This window comes from Symsagittifera roscoffensis, chromosome 9 (assembly GCF_963678635.1).
Source record: "Symsagittifera roscoffensis chromosome 9, txSymRosc1.1, whole genome shotgun sequence".
NCBI lineage: Eukaryota > Metazoa > Xenacoelomorpha > Acoela > Convolutidae > Symsagittifera > Symsagittifera roscoffensis.
Window position 1 is genome coordinate 41,590,540 of NC_087070.1, and position 24,398 is coordinate 41,614,937.

Below are 24,398 nucleotides of genomic sequence, written 5' to 3' on the forward strand. Positions count from 1 at the left end.
AAGTTCCCCCACAAACCAATAAAGTTGAAATCAAAATAAATTAGCAAAAGAGGTGATATTTAAATCCCCATAACTTTACAAAAAAAGATCACAAGTGCATTTGGAGAATATTTCAGACAAGCTGCACTAAAAAAAGTCTTTTTTAGGACAGTATGATCTAAAATTTCAACAAAATCATTTGTTTAAATAAAAAAAATTGACAAAAAAACACTCCAATGGTAAATATTCAAATTTTTTTCGAGTGGTAACAATAATATTGTTTTTGGAACTTATTGGTACTTCACATACTCATTCTTCTAAAAAAAATTCACAAGCACAAATCTATTTTATGTCTGCAAACTACTTTTATTGCAATGCGGCACCAATTTTTTCATAAACTTCAAAGTGTTTGAGCGGCATCTGAGCTTTGAAAATAAACAGTATTTTCACCTCAGCAATTCAGCTTTATTACTCAAGACAAAGTTATGAAGCACCATCAATTTTCATGAGACAGCTTCGTCTGCTTTTTTAGCAAAGCTATTACCAGTTCCAAGCTAATCTTAAGGATTCGTTACTTGATTGTTATTTAGTTAAAGGGATCGATACTACAATTTTACACCCGGTAGGTTGGAATTTTTTTTTGACTAAAATTGTGTCAGTCTTCTTTGATTTAAAATCCGAATTCATATGATGTAGCTGTGAAAATCTGTCATTTTAATTTGTCCAACTATAAAAATGTGGCAATTTGAAGCTCTTAAATTAATGTTATCTTGTAAATAGTCTCGCTTTTATTGAAGCCTAAAAGTTCGTTCGGATGTGGTGAAAAATAACAAAATCGGGTTTTTATGATGCGATGAACAACAAAGCTCGGCTGAATATTTACGCAAAAATGTTTACGCAAAAATTGGCATCTTCATTTTGGAAAAAAAAAAGCAAATATGTTATTGTGAAACAAAGTTTTGCTCAAAATTACAAAATTGAGCGAAAACGGTTTTTCAAGGCGCTACAAGAACTCCGAGATGAAAAAGCAAATAAATAAAAGTAAATTCATAAACAAGAACGCGCTTTTGCGCTTTCTCCAAAACTCAATTCTATACTTACACGAGACTGCTATCATCAGGACGAAACGCTGAATGTTCCGACTACCTTGTAAGGTTATGATTTATGATTTTGGATTTATGATTAGGAAATTTATCCACCACACGTTATGTACAAAGTGGTATAGTTGCATAACGTAAAAAAAATTAAATTAAAGCAAATAGCTTGCCTCTATTTAATATTAAACATTTTTTTAAGACGGATTAAAATTCCGCTTGCGTGTTAATAGCACAAAATATATCGCGCATTAATAATCCCAATTCAACCAAATTCTTAATTTTTGAATCCTCGTAACTTTTCGAAAATAGTTCACACAAAAATATTTTTAAAAATTTCTAATTTTAATTTTCTAAAACCGCTCGAGCACAAATATACCTTCACTCTCTTCAAAAGTCGGTCCAAAAACGGTTAATGTACAAATAATATGCAACACAAAAAGCACCAACTCGTCGCAAACCAAATTTTTCAGCATCCATCACTTAGCAGTTTTGCGAAACATGCCATATCAGATCCCGCATCCTCAATGGCATGCCATTTGGTTGCTGTGCATACCTAAATTTTTCAAATAAAATTTTTATTTGTTATTCTTAACTGCTCTGCAGCGAATCATCGCTTTTTGAAATGCTACAAATTGTCGCGCGCGACCAATTCTTACTTGCAATAAATGATTGCCTCGCAATTAAATACACATAAACTGGTCTCGGTTTGTAACATTTTGACTATTTTGATATTTTTGTTGATTTAAAAAACCTTTGTAGTGCCAAACATCAAGTTTTGAAATTTTTTTTGGATAGTTTGTGGTGTGAATCAAGTCTTAGGTTCTGAAACTTAAGTGAATAATTTGTGATGTCGTGTATTAAGTTGAAAAAAAAACTCTCCAATTTAATTTGGAATTATTAAAATGGTTTTCAAGAATTAACATCTCCACCATGAAGTTCAAAAAATAAAATGACCTCTCTAGAAAAATGAACTAAAAGCTTAAGAAAAAAAACTTTCAGATCGTGAACATCTTGTTATCATTCTCTAGTTTGAATCAATTTCCGCCTAACTTCACTCAAAATGCTGGTTCAAAGAATCATCATTCCCCTTGATCCACGGGTCTTTTCGGTTATACCCCCCTCCTAAATAAATAAATTTGGCAATCCAATTTTCGAGTTGAAATTGAAAGCTCGAAAGCGAGTGAAACAAACAATTAAATACAACTCGTGTGCGATTAGCAGCTGCTCGATTAGGAAACCTAGTGATTAGGAAACAAAATTTGCCATAAACTTTTGTTTCCTAATCGAGCAGCTGCTAATCGCACACGAATGGTATTTAATTGTTTGTTTCACTCGCTTTCGCGCTTTCAATTTCAACTCGAAATTGAATTGCTAAATTTATCCATTTAGGGGGGGTATAACCGAAAAGATCCTGATCCACTTCCGACCGACTTCCGCAAAAACACGGATTTCCGTCTTAAAGAAGAACAAGACTGCTCGTATCAAGGCAAAGCCCTGAATGTTCCGACTGGCTATTAAGGTTTATGGAGCAGTAATAACATTTAAAAAATTTTAAAAATAAAACAAAATGAAAGTTTTTTTTCTAAAATTTGAAATATTTTATGAAAATCATCCCCCCACACGCCATATAAAGTACAAAAGGATAGATTTCGCTGCTTGCAACAAATCAATTATGGCAAACAAGCTTCGTTAAACCAATTTGGAACGATTTCTAAGACGGATTAAATCTCGCTTACGCGTTAATAGCGCGAAATATATCGCGCATTAATTGTCCCAAATTGGCCAAAATGGCCATCTTTAAACCCCCATAACTTTACGAAAAATGATCAAAGGTAAAATATCTTTTCAAATTTGAGCTCAAGACAACAATACCTTTCGAATGATATTTAAAAATTCCGTCAAAAAAGGCTAGTTAAAAAGTCGAAATTTGTCTGAAGAAAAAAAACCCACCCGAGCACAAATATTCCGTTACTTTCGTATCGAAAGTCGGAACAATATCCGATAGTAGAATGAGTGTGAGATCGGATCGAAAGCCATTATTGCAATCTGGCTCATAGGTTACGATCTCGACCAATCAGAGGTAAACTGTACTTATCAGAGGGACTGGTGGTTATTGGCACTGAGAACCTGTAGAAAGTTCAGTTTCTGTTATTCACATTCTGTTATTATTGTTTGAAGGTTCTTCTCTTAGACGCGTTGTGCTCTTGGCAGCGCTCCTCTATCCGTTATAGAGTATTTGTTAAATAACAATCAACCAATTGCTCTAAAATGTCGTATGCCTACAAAATAGTCTACGAAATAGTCACACTGATCGCAAGACGTTTTTCTTGTTTTTTTACTGTTATTAATTTTTTTGTTGGTTTCTTTCTTATAGCCTTTTTGAACACATTCGCAGTTTTTAATCTCTTGTGAATAATATCTTCCAATGATTTGAACTATGTTGCCATCAACTAGTACGTACCAACTTGTCTCTTCAAATCTTGAAAAGCACAATACGGAGTTCAACCTTTTTTAGTCTACCTTTTTTTAGGTCGACTAAATTGATTTTCCGAGCTCTGCCAAAGCACTAAAAAGACCCTTTTTTGGCCAAGTTTACTGCACCGCAGGCAAAATTTAGAAAAAACATGCCGAAAAACGCGTTTTGAGGCACGTTTTTGGAAAATTTTAACCAAAAAATTGAGTTTTTTTCGGCTCGCCCCCCCCCCCCCCTCAATTTTAGTCATTTTGGCGCCAAAAGCGCCTTTAACAAAATTTAAGGATCAGTCAGCCAAAAATGGATATCTGAAATTAGTACAAAGAAGGACCTTTTGGGTCGGCAGGGGGTCGAATTGCTGAGGGGGGGGGCATCCCCCGCCACCTTCTAAATCCGCCCCTGCAGACCAGCGGAAGTCTATTTAGTGTTCCATCGCAATCAGCCTGCAATTGTGTAAAAATGTTTCTGCCAATCTCCAGTCAATCACAACATGCGTTGAAAAAAATTGATGAAAGCTCTGATGTTTTTACCACAGTAATAATGAGATTGTAACTGGAGCTAAATTGAAAGTATTCTAATAAAGAGTAGAAGCAGATTCCACAGGAGAACAATGGGATCAAGTTGGGATCAAGTTAACATCCCCCCTCCCCCCCCCCCCCCCCCAAATAGACCAAGTTAAGATCCTCCACCCCATTGTTTATTTTAATTTAAATCTACTTAGCGCTGCATGTAAAATGCTCTATTCTGATTGGCTGAAAATTTGAACTCAGACCCAAGTTAACATCCTTCCCCCTAACGGATTTGGGGGGAAAGGATGTTAACTTGGACCGAACAATGGTTTTCATGCACGTTTAGCAGCAAGTGAAGCCATCGATATTTTGAGATAATGTGTTATGACAGGTGTATAGGTACTGCTGTAATGGGTTCCACGCTACGCTACGGAATCCGCGAAGCCCTGGGACCTCCCCTTGCTCAATCGTGCAACTCCTCGAATTTTGAATTAATTTTTCTACACTATCTGACAGCCAGAAATGTCCAGAGCCCATATTTAAATAGATATTTCACTTTGGTCTTTTTTTGAAAAGTGACGAGGGTTTGAAAATTGCCCGTTTGTCCTGTTTGGGATAAAAACGCGCGATATGTTTTGTGCTATTAATTCGTGAGCAAAGGTTTAATCCAACTCAGAAATTATTCAAAATTGACTTGACGCAAGCTTCTACTCCTTCTCATAAGTTGTTGTTCTGACTTACGAAGATAGAGGCTCAAGTTTTGTCTTCTTTTCAACAAAATATGCCAAGTTTTGTTATGCGAAAATTATCACAAAAAAAGCTCAATTATTAAAAAAAATATATGGTTTTGTGATTGATGGGCTGTGAGGGTTTAAACTATGCTATTTTAACAAATCTTGGATTGCTAATCCAAGCATTTCTGCCTCTCTCTTTTTAGGTGTCCTTGGACTTAGCGAAGAAACATTTATAGCCCGTGTTTTTTTTTTTATTTTCGAAAAAAAATCCTAAAATGCTTTAGGAATTAGTTAATTTTTTATGCCTATTAATTCATTTGTGAGGCAGAGTGTTTGGTCGGAAATAAGTGATACTATACGCAGTCTATACTGCTTTTTTCCAATAATTTGTAGGAAGACGTCCATGAAAAGAAAAAGTTTCAAATTTTTACTGAACTTACAGATGTTTTATGGGAGTTGTTTTCAAAACCATTCAAGACTCAGCTTTGATATCAGCAGCTTTTTGTTCCTATTTTCCAAGAAAACGACGAAATATTTGTGCTCGGGTGGTTTTTTTCCCGTAAGCCGAGATTTAATCCGTCTTAGAAATCACTCCAAGTTGGTTGAAGAAAGTTTAATTGCCATAATTGATTTGTTAGTAGTAGCAAAATCTATCACTTTGTATTTAATATGGCGCGTGGGGGGATAATTTTTACAAAAATTCTCAAATTTAAAAAAATCATATTGTTTTATCGCATTTAATTTTTTCACGTTGTTACTGCTCCTTAGATCTTAAAAGGCAGTCGGAAAGTTCAGGGCTTCACCCTGATACCAGCAGTCTTCTTTTCATTAATATCCTGTTGTATTCACAGCCAATTGATATAAGCTGTGAATCTAGGAATTTTGCTAGATAATTAATTATTGAAATAATACTAAGATCTGTAAATTGAATTGAGTGGATTGCATCTGTTTGCATGCCTAAATTTCAAATAAAATTTGTCAAAAATACTTTTGAACTTTTTCATTAGATTCTTTTAAGTGATGACCTTGTGACCAAATTGAGAAACCGATTGAACTATACAATTTCACGTCCGCTAGAGTAACCTTCTACAATTTCTCTCTCTTAAACATCCTCGTGAGTTTAGGTTCGGGATGATGGTCTTCTCATACAGTAATACCGGATAAGGGTGCACCGTCTGTTCGTTACGCTATCTATTTTCGTCCGGATAGGTTCGTACAATTTCTTAGTCTAATAACAATCCTATTCTTACTCTTATATCTTACGTTTCCTAGTCTCAATAGATCTAGAGATATAATGGTTTATAGCAAAGTTAGAAGGGAGAAGAAAGTAATTGATTTCAACCTTTATTACTAATTCTCTGAATAAAACTATGATTACTTTCAGCTTGAAAATTTATTGTGTGTTTCAGTCATGGGTCATGATTGGTTAGTTTTGAAGTGAGAAATATCAAAGTATTAACTGGTTCCACTGGGCTGATGGTTCGACCAAATTGGAGGAATAATTACCGGTTTTGATCTACACTGAAACGGTATGTTTTCATTTGCTTTTTTTAAAATTTTGTATCAAACAAGTTCGAAACTTGTCATTTTTTGTCAGTTTTTGTTAGGTTAAGTTTTTTTTTTAATTTTCGAACAAATAGAACAATCACAATTAATGGATGGAACATCAAAACTGACCTTTAATCTATCACACGTTAAACTATTTATTCAACTCAATTAAAATGACTAATTTGTACAAAAAAAACATAAGTACCGTAAAAACTTGTTAAGAAATTATGGGTTCCAACTTCAAGTCAAAGAATTGTCATAAAAATAAATGTTCACTAAAAACTACCAGATATATCAGATATATTTATTAAAAGAAATTTGTTGTGAGGTATAATTTTATAGTCTCTATGTTTCGAAAATTAGATACACAAATCACAACAATCTATATTCATCAAACTATCTAGGGAAGCAGTATTGCAGTCCTGTGCTGTAATATTGATAAGTCAAATTATGTTCTGAAGATCACACTCAGTCGAGAAAAGGCAAAAAGTTTAAAATCAAACCAAGTCAAAATTAGACAAAATTGATAAGCAATGGGGAAATTTTGAAATTGGACAAAGTTTAGCTAAAAAAAAATTAGTGAAACATTTTACTTAAATTTCAGTTATATATAAAATAAGTTTCAACACTGTCGCTTTAAATTAATTGAATTTTAAAAAAACTTGCATGAAGTAGTAAAAAACAGATCAACACGAACAAGCAGAAAAATTTTCGTAAAGTATTGTTGCCATCTCTTGAAGGTTTTTTGCTCTTTTTAAGAAAACATCAAAGTTTTCTGAATTTAATTTTAAAAATTTCTAACTTTGAAAATTATTGGCAAGCATTTTTTCATTCAGGAAAAAATTTAAGAAGTCATTTTAACTTTTTTTGGGTAACTTCAAGTTAATGTAACGTGGTTTTTTTATTGATTTTTGTCAAAAAAGTGTTTATAACACAGTTTCCATAAATGAAAGTAGTTTATACGCAGTTTTCCGTAGGAAAAAATTAAGGAAAGAAATTTATGTATATAATTTCTATTCATTGATTCTTTCCAATGCTCAAACAATAATTTCCGGGAATTCAACAATCAGTTTGTAGTTACATTCCTCTAACAAAAGTTTGTGGGCATTTTTTCACCATTTGGAAAAGACGATCAAAATTTCTGAGCAGATCGAGACGACCGGCGTAGTTGAGTAGAATTAGCAGCTGTTAGAGCATGTTTCTTAGGAATTTTTTGCAAATAACTTAGAACAGAATAAAAATTTTCTTAAAATTCTTTTAAGGTTTTATAAGGCCAAAAAAATTTTTTGTTTTCTTTTTTGGTTTTTAATTTGGTTTTTGATTATATGGTAAAAAAAACTGTCAAACAACAGACCCCGTATTTCAAACGCTGAATTGTCCAAGTAAAACTTTATGAAATATAATTCACTTCTCTGCAAAATCCCATCACTACTTGGAAAGCAAAACTTAAAATGCTGTCAATTCGTGAGACCATTGCTACTTAACCTGTGGGGTTTTTTATTTGAGACAATAATTGGCTATTGTGCTTAGCAATGAACTCAAAAATGCCATGCAAAACTCAAAAAGTTATTAATTGTCATCAAAGTAAAAATAAGGTTTTTGTCTGTGGAAAGTACCTTGACATTCAACTTTAATGCATGAAACAAGAAGCCTTCATGGAGATTTCACGCATTTGTTGGTACTTATTGAAATTTAGGGAAATGCATAATTATAAGTTTTTGGTATTTGATAGAAGTTGTTAAATTACATTTTTTGGAAAACACGGGTAGCTATTAGTTTACTGGGTTTTTGAACAGAGCAACACCAGCAAGATATAATTGATTGTGAACAGCCTTGTATCGCACTGTTCTTAAAAGATATGGACTCAATGTTTTCGAAATATTTGATTCAGATCTGTACAAATCTAAACCTAACTGAGTTGAATGATTTTTTGCTTGAAGAATTGATAACAATTTTTCAAAAAATTGCTGAAAATAATGTATTGACGTTTTTGGGCAAAAAATAAAAAAAATTCGGGTTACAAATGATTACAAAAAATTTTACAGACTTTTTTGATTTTGGATACATTGTTGAGTCAAGCAGATTCATGAGTTTGCGTTTAATTTTTGTTGTTATCAAGGATTCAGTTGCTTGGACCAAAAAAACTTTATTTTAATTAACTTTTTTTTCCAGAGAAAGTCAATGCGTTTTATTGATTCTCAGGTCAAATAACAGTGCAGAACCTCAAACAAAATCAAACTTCAAATTCAAGGCATCTATTTTTTCCGATGATTTAAGTAGTAGCAAATAATCTTATGGGAAAATTTAAACAAATTCTCGCAACTCTGCTACAATATTTTATAAGACGGAACAACAAAAAATTATTTATTTCACACAAAAGGCAACTGCTTACCTTGAAGAAAACTAGAAGATAACCTGGAGTTTAAAACTTTAAGAGCACCTATAATTTTTTTTCTAAAATCAGGTAAATTACGCCTTACCACCACTCTTGTTGCAATATCTCTTTTGTCTGATCCAGAATGTCAATATTTTATTCAACTCTTGTTATCAAGTTTCCACTGCGTCAAAGCTTTTAGTTTCGTTTTATTTTGTTATCTTCTATCAGCATCCTGCTTATGACTCTCAATTGAAACAAATATAAAATTTGCAAAACTTTAGCATTGTTTGGTTTGAATGGGTGTCCAAAAACTGCCAAAGGTGGACTCAGCAATGTAATTTTTTTTATCATTGTGGAACTTATCATCGGATCTACCCCGATATGTCCTGGAGATTTGGTATGCTCTTTCGGAGAGATGGGCTGGTATTTGGAACTCCTATTGCCAGCGCGATTTATCGAATCTCAAGTTTCCAATATGTCAACTGCAGCTTATCAAACGAGGCGTAGTCTGCCGATGCCAATACTGCATTTCCCAATGCTTCAACTTTCGATAGCACGCAACTGCAAACTTTCGATAGCACGCAACTGCAAACCTTGGTCACTCGATTTTCTGGTGTTGCGCTAGCTAGTTTTATTCAGGTTGCTGTTTGAAGCCACTGGACAAACGCGTTTTTCAGTTGCCCCATAGGTCTTTAGTTATAGACTTCTTTTGTTCACAAACAATAAGTGTTAGTGGGAGCAGTCCTGGACAACTTGTGTTCTACAAGCTCCCCGATGATTGTTAAATGCTGTTTGTGGAAATGGGCTTTCCTGAAGTTGCCTGGCATGGCAACCGCCGCATTGCTCTATAGCTTCGTGGTGGTCTTATGATAATTTTGGAAGGGCTAAGCCCAATGATTTGAAAAAGCTCGGAATCTTAAGGTGGTTGCTAGGCAACTTGCTCACCTTGAAAAATCGGGCTTCTTTTTGATACTTATTCTCAGTTTTTCTCTTGTTCTCATTCTATGGCTAAGAAGAAACGGAGGTCCGAAATGGGACCCCTAAATTGGGTGGTCCAAAAGTAGGTGCTTGCTCCTACCCTAATTTTGCCCCTGGGAGCGAGTGTGAGAAAGCAGACCCTTTTATTAGCTCACCTTAAAAAATCGGGCTTCTTTTTGATACTTATTCTCAGTTTTTCTCTTGTTCTCATTCTATGGCTAAGAAGAAACGGAGGTCCGAAATGAGACCCCTGAATTGGGTGGTCCAAAAGTAGGTGCCTGCTCCTACCCTAATTTTGCCCCTGGGAGCGAGTGTGAGAAAACAGACCCTTTTATTAGCTCAATTTGCCTTTTGAAGGTTTTATCTTGTTTCTAACAACAGTCATAGCTTTTTACAACCCTAACTAGACTAAAGTAGTTAAATATAATGAACTCAGGCCAACCTCTTTCTTTAAGTTACGGATTTTGTCCCATTTTTAGTGTCCCAAAGTAATAAAATTGCCAAAAACTCCGACCTTTGCTGAAAAGCATACTCGCAATTTGGACGAACATGGTAATTTCGGCATTCCAAGCCAAAGTTCATTCAATCTTATTTCGCTTCAATTTCATAATAAGCGCTCAAAATTTTGATTATCTGGTTTTGTCTATAAAGATTACGTAATCTTGAGCTCGTAATAAAAAAGAGCCGGATCGCCTTAACGCGCGCTTATTTTCCAGACCAAGTTGGCCTGCGGTTAATTGACACTACCCCTACCCTTTTCCAAGTAAACTTTTTTAGGCCCGCAAAGTCACAATAAAATTCAGTCTCATGTTTTGAGGCCTGTTAATTTACAGGACTCGAACAGAGATATTTCAACTTTTCAAAACAGTCTTAAATTTTCAGTTAAGTAAACATACAATTTTACGACCTTTCTGAAAAAGGTTTCATCCAAGTTGATTTTGAGGTTAGTGTACAGACCCCATACAGTTTTCACTTTTATTAGCAAATCTTTTAAATAATTAAAATCAATTGTTCCTCAAAGCTTCACAGCATTTTAAAAAAATTGTCAATAAATTTTTTTTGAGAAAAAAAGGCAAATAAATAGTACGAAAGCCAAAATACATGAAGCAAGATTTACTAACTAGATACCCGGGTTGACCTCGATACACCGAAAATGATTATCATACAATTCCATACATCAAGTGTATGGAAAAATGCTTGAAAAATGGTTGAAAAAAGATATAAACTGAATTCTACGGCTCTTTGGTTCTAATAAAACAGTCTAGTGATAAAAAAATTGAGGTTATTGTTTTTTTTTGAAAAAAAATACTCATCATACAATTCCCATTTATGACGCAAAAAAAAATTAAAATAATTTTCAAGTTGCCCCAAAATTTTCAAATTTTCATAATTTTCAAAAAAAAATTTCAAGCACAAATTTTTTTTCATGCGAAATTTTTTTTTTGTGAGCATAACGTAGTTCTGGATACACTAATGTTGGAATTTTTTTTAAAATAATTATTTTTCAATAACGCTGAAAGCTCCTTTTTACATGGCATTTTTATGTATGCCTTGATCAATATTTTTGTTTTTCAAAATAATCGTCGTTAACAATCTTTGTCAAAATTCAAAGTTTTGTAACTTTCGTTGTATCATTTTTGAAAAACAGCTCCAAGACAATCGAAGTCGTTTTCTATGTATTTGAAACGATAGACTAGTTCAACTTTTGGTGCTTTGAGTAAATCAAGGTGTTTGTCACTAGCGTTTGGTTACGAATACAACCCAAAATTTTGCAGAAGTTAATTTTAGAAAAAAAAAATCAACTTTTTCGTTTTCAGAAAAATATTTATCATATAAATTTCATATATGGTAAAATGCTTATCATAGAGGTTTCATACATATTTCTGTACGTATGGAATTGTATGAATTCGTATGGTAAAAATTTTTTCATAAATGGAAATTATAGGATAAGAAGTTTTGGTCAACCCGGGTTGACCAAATATGCGAATCATACAATTTTCGTAAATGGAAAATGCAAATCATAACTTTTTCATGCAATTCCATTATTACAGAAAATAGCATGAAACGTCTATGATCAGTGATTTTTCATATATGGAAATTGTACGACTAGCATTTTCCATAAACCAAAAAATAATAACTTTTTACATTCAAGTTTCTCAAAATTTTTTGGTTGTATTCGGTTACGAACACAACCAAAAAATTTTGAGAAACTTGAATGTAAAAAATTATCAATTTTTGGTTTATGGAAAATGCTAGTCGGACAATTTCCAAATATAAAAAATCATTAATCATAGACGTTTCATGCTATTTTCTGTAATTATGGAATTACATGAAAAAGTTACGGTTTGCATTTTCCATTTACAAAAATTGTATGATTCGCATTTTTGGTCAACCCGGGTTGACCAAAAAATCTTATCCTATAATTTCCATTTATGAAAAAATTTTTACCATACGAATTCATACAATTCCATACGTACATAAAATTGTATGAAACCTCTATGATAAGCATTTTTCCATATATGAAAATTATATGATAAACATTTTTCCAAAAACGAAAAAGTTGTTTTTTTTTCTAAAATTAATTTCTGCAAAATTAAGGGTTGTATTCGTAACCAAACGCTAGTGACAAAAACTTTGGTTACTCAAACGCAGAATAATCAAAATCTGAACTGACTCACTTTAAGAATGTATTGGAAACGGCCGAAATGTCTCAAATCTGTTTTTCACAAATGAGAAATTTTATAACGAAATTATCAAATTTTTATATTTTGGCAAAAATGTTGAACAATGATTATTTTTTAAAATTTAAATTTATAATGTCAATTCAAACAAACAGTATCCAAAATAGTGTGCCCAGGGCAAGTATGAATCATCGGTTGCTGTATCAAAATTACTCGCATTGCTACCTCATAGATCTCCGCAAAAATATTCAGAATTCAAAAAGCTTACAAACTTTTGGAGACCCCCAATCGTAAATTTGTTCACAAGCATTCTTTTTTTGTCAACAAACTGAATTATAAAAAAAAAGTGTTTTAAAAGCCCGTTCTTTTTTCCTTTGAAAGCCTTTTAAAAGAAAAAAAATCATATTGAAAAATCAAAATTGAAAATTTTTTCACACTTTTTTTCAATCACACTTCACAATTAATGTCATCAGTGATAAAAGTTTCTGTGTTGTTAAGGTTGTTAAGCTGTTTGAAACAAGACTGCTCGCCTAACAGGTTAAAGCCTCGAACGTTCTGGCTGCACCTTGATTGGTATCGAATAGTTGGATAAAAAGTAGAAAAAGTTTTAAAACCGATAAATTTTGAACAAAATGAAACATCCAGAGTAAAACTTTGAGAACAACGAAATCGATAGACCAGTAAGTTTTGGGAAAATTTTGTAGTACGGGATAAAATGCCATGCATGAATAAATTATGGTACGCTGTCATAATCATAAAATGAATTTTTCACAACACGCTTAAATTAGTCAAGAGCACGGCCAAGTTGGCAATTTTCAAACCCTTAGAACAATGAAAGTCAGATATTTTTTTACAATTAAAATCAAGGAGTCGTTATTTTCAAAGAAATAAAAAACTTTTGGGTTACTTTTTTCTATTGCCAAAAATTGGCTTCATAAAAAACTACAAAAAGCAAAAACTTTTCGAATTTTTTTGACAGTCGGAACATTATCAAAAACGTTTTATGAGAAAAAATTAATCAGCACTGCAAAAATTTTTCACCTATCTCATTGAAAGAGCATAAATTCACTTAAAAAATTCAGCTTTACTAAAAACTCAAATTCACCCCTCATATTTGTGGTTAAAAACAATCATTTCGGTGAAGGGGGAAGGTTTAAATACTTGAAAATTTAATAATTACATCTTTACGATCCAAAACGATTGAGCCAAAACTTTCATCAAAGTAAACTAAAATTATCTCAACCGACTTTACTAAAAATTTAAAATCATTTCTGTACTCACAAAATTTTTTCGGTTCCTCGCCCAAACCGTGTGTGAACTGACGGTGGTTTAACCATTTGATTTGACTGCAAAACATGGGGTTGTAAAACGAATAAAACGAATAGCATAAAATAAATAGCATGAAAAGCTTATAAAATGAATAGCATTTTGTTTTGATCATTTTTCACGACAAAAGAAAAGATTTCGTCGAATTATTCCTTATTTCGTCGAATTATTTTTTGAATAATTGTTTTTTCAAAAGTTGTAACAATGAACTAATCGCAGGAAAATCAAAAAAACACTAAGCAAAAAGACAAGGTTTGCTATGTCAGTTGCAAGAGAGAGAGAGAACGCTCTTGTTTTAGTGTTGTACGCTTTGTCTGACTATACCGTTTTTTTACGGAATTGTCGTTTTTTAAGACAGAGAAACTACAAGATATTATCAAATATTTGAAAACTGTATGAAAATTTTCAAGGAAAACATGATTACTTAAACCTGTTCGTTTCATTTTTCTTACAGAAACGGTGGAGTTTTTATGCCAGCTGCAATTTTTCTGTACATGATACCATAGGATGGGGTTTTTGTTCAATTTTAGTTTCCTCAAGAAGAACCTGTGGTGGGTCATATTTGTTATCAGTCTAAAGTCTTCTTAATTGAGGCTGACTTTTTTATTAATATTTTTTGTTTTTGTATTTTCGCTTTTAAGTCAAAAAACGCGCAAACTAATTTGTTTCGGCACATAGATAACAGCTGGGTGAATGACAAGGAAACGGGGCTGATCCAGAAAGTGGACATTATAGGCAATTAAGAGAGACAGAAAAGCAAACATGGCAGAAGCAAGGCACTAATTAGAAGATTATTAGCCAAAAATTGAATAGCCAATTTTTAGCCTATTTATTACAGCGACTAGTCTTTTTCACGTTCAATTTGGGGACAAGATAATTATGAAACAGTTTTTTGTTTAATTACCCGTCAAAATGCCTTCTTTATTTATTGTTCCGACTTTCGATACGAAAGTAACGGAATATTTGTGCTCGGGGTGGGTTTTTTTTTCATCAGACAAATTTTGACTTTTTAACTAGCCATTTTTGACGGAATTTTTTTATATCATTCGAAAAGTATTGTTGTCCTGAGCTCAAATTTGAAAAGATATTCCACCTGTGATCATTTTTCGTAAAGTTATGGGGGTTTAAAGATTGCCATTTTGGCCAATTTGGGACAATTAACGCGCGATATATTTCGCGCTATTAACGCGTAAGCGGAGTGTTAATCCGTCTTAGAAATCGTTCCAAATTGGTTAAAAGGAGCTTATTCGCCATAATTGGTTTGTTACAAGGAGCAAAATCTATCCTTTCGTATTTTGCATGGCGTGTGGGGGGATGATTTTCATAAAAAATTTCAAATTTTAGAAGAAAAAATTTTTTTCATTTTATTTTTTCTTACATTTAATTTTTCAGTATTATTACTGCTCCATAAACCTTAAAAGGCAGTCGGAACATTCAGGGCTTCGCCCTGATACGAGCAGTCTTGTTTTGCTTGTTATTAAGTTCACTGACTAGATTAAACCCGTCTCTTTGACATTCACAAACGGTTAATTATTCTATGTGGCCCTTCTGTGCTCATGGTTAGTCAGAGTAAGCATGGACGTTTAGCTTCAATAATCAATCGCCCGTCTAGCTTGTTCGCTAATTGGATAAAAAACCCATCCTTTCGTCGAACACAGGACGAACAATTTCAAAAAGGAAGTAAAGAAATTTTTAGCGATCTGTGGGTTCAAATCAAACAATTATCAAAACAATTTTAACTTTTTCAAATTTATTTGTTCAAAATTGTGAAGCTGGCGAGAGATCCATTTTAGTGATTTTAACCATGCAGTAAGAAACTTTGGTAAACTCTGCTAGAAACACTCTGTATTGGTATTTCAGAGCTTGGCTGATATTGTCCTACCACCACGCCTTTAAGTGTCGCGTCGAGTCAGTTTTTCCGCATTATTAAGAAAAGCTTGTATGGAAATATATTCAAGTCCAATTGGCCTTTTTCGGAATCCAACATAATTTTTGTTTCAGTTGTACCATATTGGAGTTTTTCCGTTTTTATTTTTTAAATTTTTTTGCTGCAACACAAAAATAACAGCGATCAAAAAATGCTGTGCTACTTGCACAGCAACCATCTATCCTTGGTAATTTACAAATTTAAAAATGAAGTTTGATCCTATAAAATTTAAATTTGAGTATCCAGAAGTTTGTATAATAGAAATTTTAACAGACTGAATTATTAAAAATTAAATTTATTAAAGTCTTTAAATACAGTGCTGATTTAAATTAACCGGACAAAACGAGCTAAACTTCAAATTTAAAACGCGTTTTTCCCAAATTGGGTTGAGTTTAGGTGAACACTTATGAAGACAAACTTGCTTAAATTTTTAGCAGGGTTAATATGGTGTAATTTGTTTTGCAAAATTCGGGCCCAAAATTTTACCCCAAAAATGGGTCATTTGGCTTTTCTTAGTTAATCAAAAATTACGCCGAAAATACCCGGTCGATCACAGACATAATTATATCAAAGTGAGCCCCTTACGTAGCCCAACAAACTTTAAGAAGGGTATATTCTCCAAAACATTGTATAAGTTAATTTATTTTTGTTTGATGGACAAAAAAGGTCGTTTTTACTATAAAAATACCAACTATTTGTTTAAAAACAATTTTTAAACAATTTGCAAATTTTTTGGAGAATATGCCCTTCTGAAAGTTTGTTGGGCTACGTAAGGAGCTCACTTTGATATAATTATGTCTGTGATCGACTGGGTATTTTTGGCGTAATTTTTGATTAACTAAGAAAAGCCAAAATAACCCATTTTGGGGTAAAATTTTGTGCCCGAATTTTGCAAAACAAATTACACCATATTAATCCTGCTAAAAATTTAAGCAAGTTTTGTCTTCATAAGTTTTCACCTAAACTCAACCCAATTTGAGAAAACTCGTTTTAAATTTCAAGTTCAACGCGTTTTGTCCGGTTAATTTAAATCAGCACTGTAGTTTTTGAAAAGAAACGCTCACAAAATTTTTTTACGCCAATAACTTTCCAAAAAAGCTTTTTTCAAGAAATGTCTGCAAAAAACTTACGTGGCGAAACTATGCACTAGAAAGGTGCACAATTTGGCGCTTGTTGTCAGTGCCCAACGGAATCTGTTTTCTAGATAGAAATGTTATATAGATTTTCTTGCTAAATTTTCTCGTATTTTCTGTGCATAAATCTATTTTTTTTCGTAGTCTAGAAATAATCATTTTCGGGAAAAAATAACCTGAAATCAGTTCACTGCTCAACCGCAGCCTAAGTTCATATACTCATTAGCCGTAGCAAAACAGGGCAAATTAAAACTTGTTATAACAAGTGTTGCTTTGCATAAAGGCATAAAGTTGCTACAACTAAGTGCAGTGACTGGTTATGTTGCCTAGCGGTTAGCATAACTGTCCATCTACAGGCAAGTCGCCGGTTAGAGACCAACCAGGAGACTTTTTCCTAGCTAGAAATAGCCTAGATTTAGCTAATTTCTGATGAGAAATACGATGGGAAATAAAAAAAATTTCAGGAAAATTCCTGCTTTATTTGAACAATTCAAAAATATTTATGTTTCATTTCTGATCTGAAATTTTCAGGACAGAAATAAACAATTTTTTTTCGGCACGGGAGGTCTCTGGAACCCAGGGACAAGTCTGTAAATATGTTGAAATTTTGTCGGACTAATCAAAGAAATTGAAAGAACAAAAGACGAACAAAGAGAACAACCTTGTTGCATATCCGCTTACAATTCGCAAAATACACAGTTTGGCCTTGTAATGAAAAAAAAATGAAAAAAATCATTAAGAGTTCAATTTTACTCTTGATTGAGCAATAAAAACAACAATTTTTGTGGAATTATCAATAAACTTTTAAATCTCTCCTAATATTTTTCTTGCTTTAGAAAGACTTTATCACAGTCAGGCCTCTGGCCAATTTCGCCTCAAATAAAACGTTAGGCACATTTCGCTGGCCGCGAATTCGCTCTGAATTATCACCAATATTGACACTTTTTGCCCTTTCATATTTTCACAGATGTTGACCCTATTTTTACCAAGCAATCTTTACCTTACGGTATAAACTACTCTCATTTAGTTTGATTATGTGAAACGTGGAATAATTCAGATCTAGGCCGAATTTTCATTGAAATAGGCGAAAAGATTTATTGGAAAAACATGTCACTAAAATGAGAATTGAAATTGGTAAGCAGAAAGCGAAATGTGTCAATACCATCCAAGTCATTATCTTGGGAATGTGAAAATGGATCGGAGGAATATCTCCTCGCCCTACCCCAGGCGAATTGTCCAGCTTCTCTTTCCCTGCTTATTCCTCTTAACTGAAGCTATTGTGATGTGTGATAACCAATGGTCTCTGGAGAGTGTTGGCTGCAGGTGCTGCTCCTATGGCCGAAGCCTCGAGGACATTCTCACCAACACCCGAACTCCCCCAAAGTAAGAAATATTTGTTTTGGGTGGGGGTCTGATTTTTATGAGAAGACTGAAAAATAAAAATCAATTTTTCATTAAAATCAATTGAAAAACAGAAATGGCTTGATTCTGTGCTCAAAAGGATCCAAACCAGGGGGCGGATCGAAGTTTTTCTTGAGTGGATTTTGAATTGCAGGTCGACCAAATTGATGGTTTTCCCAAGTCACAAAAAAGTCCTACTGTGACCACATTTTCCTTCTGGTGGGTCGAAATCCTAGAAGAAGAAAGGAAGAGCAATTAACCAAAATATTCTCCTTCTTCAAAATTTGAATTCGTCAAAGTTCCGAGTTGTTCTTTCCCGTCCATTTTTATTGCTGGCCATTCTTAACAGGTTTACGCACAGTAACTTTATTCAATTCAGGTGCTCAGTACTAAGCGAAAATATTAATTTCAAAACTACAGATTTTTTGGGGCACCTTCGAGAATATTTTGTGAAATCTTGCGTCTTTAAAAAAGTTTCATCAGGAAAAATCAAATTTCCCTATTTTTCTGTCTGTGTTAATTTTTGAGCTTTTCAGCTAAAACAAAAAACAATTTCAAAAGTACAGAATTTTTGAGGCACCTTCGAGAATATTTTGTGACATCTTGCGTCTTTAAAAGAGATATAGAGAAGAAACTAAGAGTTAATTAAATGGGCATCTCTGTCTCTTTCTTTCTTTTTCTCTCTCTTTCACTCGCTTTCGCTGACCATAAATCCCTTAATTTTACCAAAAAAAAGAAGTATTTAAAAACTTTGAAAAACTTTGGTTACAAAATTTGTTCCATTGTGTTAACTGCGTTTCGAACCTTCTGCGATACTTAGTAAAGACTCGACTACTACTGTTTCGTCACGTACTTTTTATGTTTTTTGGTTGTAAATTATGCAACAAAAAATTATCGTATAACACTTTTTGCTATTGGTACAGCAAGTGATTTGTCGTTCCGACCATTGAAAATGAGGAGGAAATTATATTCGAGTTTGTTTTAGTTTTTTCTTTCTTGTGCAAAAAAATTATGTCTTATTCGCTCAATTTCTCCGCGGTTTTATAGTTCTCAGATCACACTACACACTCTGCATTAATTTGAAGAAAAATTACAAAAAAAAAAACTTTTTCGGGTTTAATAAATATGACAGAACTTTCTGTGCTATTTGGACAGCAACCGGCTATCTTTGTTTCAAGTTCATCTTAGCTTAACTGTTTCAGGGGTGCTTTTGAGCCAGGGAATGGAACAGAGAAAAATGGAAAATGGAGACTGCCTGCTGTCATCAATGTCTCCATCCACATTGAAACTATGCGCAACATTGCTAGTCAAGTCACACTCGATTTCTACATCATCCAAAAGTGGCGAGACACTCGACTGCTAAAAGCTGTCGGTAAGTGTTTTTTCTATCAGGTTTTTGTGCAATGGTACCGATGATGCCAAGCAACCATTCGTTTGATTGCTATACCAGCACTGGATTTTCATGAATAATAATCGATTATATTGGATTTTAATTGTTAGTCTCAATAAATTTCAAATATAATCGATTATAATCAATTGAAAATTATAATGAATTTTTTCAGAAGTTTGTGTTGAAGTTTGGAGCTTATTTCAAATTTATGTTTTGGTTTGTGCAGTTATTGTTCCGACTTTCGATACGAAAGTAACGGAATATTTGTGCTCGGGGTGGGTTTTTTTTTCTTCAGACAAATTTCGACTTTTTAACTAGCCATTTTTGGCGGAATTTTTTTATATCATTCAAAAAGAATTGATGTCCTGAGCTTAAATTTGAAAAGATATTTCACCTGTGATCATTTTTCGTAAAGTTATGGGGGTTTAAAGATTGCCATTCTGACCAATTTGGGACAATTAACGCGCGATATATTTCGCGCTATTAATGCGTAAGCGGAGATTTAATCCGTCTTAGAAATCGTTCCAAATTGGTTTGAAAGAAGCTGACTTGCCATGATTTGTTACAAGGAGCGAAACCTATCGTTTTGCACTTTATATGGCGTGTGGGGGGATAATTTTCAAAAAAAAATTCAAATTTTAGAAAAAAAAATTTTCCTTTTATTTTATTAAATTTATTTTTTTTGCGTGTTTTTACTGCTCCATAAACCTTAAAAGGCAGTCGGAACATTCAGGGCTTCGCCCTGATACGAGCAGTCTTGTTACGTTTTATGTTTTATAAAAATTCACTGTTCATATCATAGAAGTTTACATTTTTCAATTTTCAGCAAAAAAACAATTGATTATAATGAATTTTTAAGGATTCACATTGAGAAAAATAATCGATTATAATTTGGATTAGAATTGAATCTTTTATTATGAAAAAAATCGATTTTGTTGCATTCAAAATGGATTTAAGTTTCAAAATTTGCATTTATAATTGCTTATTTTGTCCAATATTTGTGTCACTTAAAATCCGTTATAATCAATTCAATTCGATAACACTCCAGTGCGAATTATCCTGACAAAACGAACAAAACTTGAACTTTCAAACGCGTTTTTCTCAAATTGGGTTAAGATTAGACAAAAAATGAAGAGAACAAAAGTTGCTTAGAATTTCACTAGAATTAATATGGTGCTATTTTTTCTCCGAAATTCTCAACAAAAATTATACCCCAAAAATGGGTCAATTTGACTTTTTTCAATTAATCAAGAATTACGCTGAAACTACTTTGTTAATTGATATGAAAATTATATCACAGGAAGCCTCTTACGCGGCTCAACAATGTTTAACAAGGGTTAAATCTTAAAAAACCAGTATAAATGAAAAAATTTTCACTTGATAGTCAATAAATGTGATTTTTACTATATAAAACCCAGAATTTGTTTAAAAATAAATTTTAAACAATTTGCGCAAATTTTTGGAAACTTAACACTTCTTAAACTTTGTTGGGCTGCGTAAGAGGCTTCTAATGATATAATATTGTTATCAATTAACTGAGTAGTTTCAGCGTAATTCTTGATTAATTGAAAAAAGCCAAAATGACCCATTTTTGGGGTAAAAATTTGGTTGAGAATTTCGGAGAAAAAATGGCATCCTATTAATTCTGGTGAAATTCTAAGCAACTTTTGTTCTCTTCATTTTTTGTCTAATCTTAACCCAATTTGAGAAAAACGTGTTTGAAAATTCAAGTTTTGTTCGTTTAGTCCGGATAATTTAAATCAGCACTGTAGTTCAAAAAGTACGTGCGCTTCGGCATCAAGTGACCATAGATCATAATTGATTGTGAATATCTATAAAATTACAAAATAGATGATTATAACTCAGTTAAAATTGATTATAACCCTAATTTTTTGCCAACATAATTTTGATGAAATTTACTTTTTTTAATCTCATATCCAGCTCAGTACAAATTGCTGCATATTGCCTTTCATGAATTCTTTCATTTCATATTTTATATGGATTTCATATATATTTATGTCTTTCTATCGTTTCTTATAGCTTAATTTTAAGGTAAAGTACCCTGCTTCCCCACCTTTTACAAAATTAGGCGAAAGGGGTAAATTGGGGGAAGGAGATGAGGGTGGGTGTGGTAGTTTGAGGGGGGACGGGATGGAAAACTGGTAGGGGGATTGGGAGGTAAGCATAGGGATGTGGTCTGTTGGATATATTCAAATATTTACCTTTTTTCTTGATACAACTGTGAATAACATCATGTTATTTATTATTATTCATTTCTTTGTAGAACTAAATTTCCTCAAAACAATCTAATTTAGTTCTAAAAAAAATCTATTATAATTGATTCCAATGAATTATACTGGATAACTTTCTAAAATTAATCGATTGAGATAGACAATAGCGGGCCGAGGGGGAGGCAACCCCCCTCTCCCCCTCATTTCTTGAGTTTGACTTTTTTTAACCAAAGGGTCCCCCTATGGGTACATTTTTACTATATAGACTTTGTGAAGACCAATTCCAATTTTTTTCAAAAGCGCCTTCGGCGCACAATCAAAGTTACCATGCGTCCAATAGTGAGGCATGTTTTTTTGACAGGTACCTGAAAAGTCGGAACCTTAAAAGGCGCTTTTAAAAGCTCATTTTCACACCTGAATTTGAGGCGTCAAATTTTGAACGCATTTTCACACCTCAATTTGAGGGGTTAATTGTTTCCACTTTCACACTTAAACTTTTCGCACCTGTAATTGCAGAATCTGATAATACCAGTCGAAGTTTACTATAATAGCAACCCAAATTTTAACCAAAATCACTTCATTCATAAATCCTACTACACTTCATGAGTAAAAAAAACTAAACCACCCCCCCCCCTCGAAAAGTTTCTGCGCACGCCACTGGTGATAAATTATCCTGACAAAATTTAAAAAATTTCACTGCCAAAAGTAATGGATTATAAAAAATATATAATGAATTGCAATGGATTATATTTTTCTAAATATAATCGACAATATAATCGACTTCGTGGTCTGAATTTTACATCTGCAATGGGTTATAATCAATTATTTTTTGCCTCGGAAATCCATATAATCAACAAATCTCCATAGGTGCTTGGTGCGGGCTGCAAATTGAAAGGTGAACTGCTTGCAATATAACCATAGCTTAATTAGTCAGCTTTAAATAATTAACCTCTGATTCTTTTTGAATGTCGATATCCGCATAAATTTTCTCGCTCAAAATTGCTTTGCTTAAAAATTTGATTCACCTGCTCAGAAAAATCTTACAATTACTCAGTGTTCAAACACACGCCTTCAAGGCATGGTTAAGTGCGAAAGGTTTCTGGGAACAAAAACGGCGTGATCAAGTTTGGCTTGCATACATTTGTTGCATAGCGCTTAGGAAGACAAACAAATAGTTTGCTCTTACTGCGCAGGTGTGCATTTCGCATGCTTCGAAAGGTTTGGCACACAAATGTCAATTTTGTCTTTTCTAGTTGTCTGTTTTTTTTTTCGGTTCGTTTTGCGCCATCGAGTTGTTTCATCTTTTCTGTATCGCCACTTTGCCATGCCCGCACCGAGCTCCCATGGATCATAATCGATTATATTGTCATTTTATAGATAGTGCCTTTAAAATTTTTAAATAATCGATTGTAATCCATTAAAAGTGTAAATTAAAATGATAATTAAAGTGATAATGGGAATAAAGTGATACGTATTTTTCGAAGCAATAAAATCCTTTGTAATCAATTATAATTGGTCATAATCGATTAAACTTTGGAAAATTTTCTTATAAGTTTTTGGTTGAATTATAATCCATTTTAATTGAATATAATCCATAGTAACTTAAAAACGTTCACTGTTTTTTCCGCCTTATTTTAGTAGATCATTCATGCAACTGTTGGTAAAGTTTTTTTCATGCAACTGTTGGTAAAGTTCATTCATGCAACTAGCCAATCAAACGTTGAATGAAATTTCGAACATAATTTTACGGTCGAGATGCAATTTTAGGTCGAGCACCAACAAAAATTGGGTCGAAAAATAGGTCAAACACAGTCAAAATTTAATACATTTTGGGCAAGAAAATCAAAATACAGATCGAAATAGAGTTCGAGCGCAGTCGCAACATACACGGTTTTGGTCGAGAAAGTCAAAGTATAGGTCAAGCACGGTCGAAACATAGACTGAGCACAGTCGAAACATTGCCGATTTTGGTCGAGAAAAATTAAACAAAGATCGAAAACATTCCAAGCATAAGTCGAGAACAGTCAAAACATAGGCCGAACAAAGTGGAAGTATAAAAAGAGCACAATCAGTTAAACCCGATTTTGGTCCAAAAAGTCTAAGCAAAGGTCAAGGACAGCCCAGACACAGATCAAACCCGAGCACAGTCGAAACTTAGTTTGAGCAAAAACAACAGAGGTCGAGTACTGTCAAACCTTAACCAATATCAATCGAGAAAGTCGAAACATAGACCGAGAACATTCAAACCATGGGTCGAACACAGTCAAAAAATGCCGAATTTCGGTCGGGAAAGCCAAGACATAGCTCGATCATAGGGTCAAAGCAAAGGACAAACACATTAAAATATAGGCTCAGCACAAACAAAGCAAACCCATTTTCATTCGAAAAAGTCAAAATATAGGTCGAGTAGAGTTAAAACATAGGTTGAACACAGTCCAAACAGGTGGATCACAGTCAAAATATACCAAAATAATGTCGAGAAAATCGAAACATAGGTCAAGCACAGTCGAAACAAAGGGCGAGCACATTGAAGCATAGGTTGAACAGAGTCAAATAATGTCCAATTTCAGTCGAGAAAGTCGAGAAAGTCAAAACATAGGTCGAGCACAGTCAA

At 33.3% G+C, this 24,398-nt stretch overlaps 1 protein-coding gene across 2 annotated transcripts in view; it reads left to right on the forward strand.

Moving 5' to 3' along the window:
- Window positions 1-307: 307 nt before the first annotated feature.
- The window catches only part of LOC134853988 (glycine receptor subunit alphaZ1-like), a 40,377-nt gene continuing 16,286 nt past the window's right edge, over window positions 308-24,398 (forward strand). Inside the window, exons 1-6 of one of the 2 annotated variants that reach the window (XM_063870037.1) lie at window positions 308-601; window positions 5,917-6,001; window positions 6,202-6,321; window positions 17,599-17,648; window positions 17,933-18,145; window positions 19,366-19,535. In XM_063870037.1, coding sequence (XP_063726107.1) covers window positions 17,955-18,145; window positions 19,366-19,535 — 361 coding nt within the window. In that variant the 5' untranslated portion in view covers window positions 308-601; window positions 5,917-6,001; window positions 6,202-6,321; window positions 17,599-17,648; window positions 17,933-17,954. The remainder of the gene's footprint in view (window positions 602-5,916; window positions 6,002-6,201; window positions 6,322-17,598; window positions 17,649-17,932; window positions 18,146-19,365; window positions 19,536-24,398) is intronic. The other variant, XM_063870038.1, reaches the window with a different exon arrangement.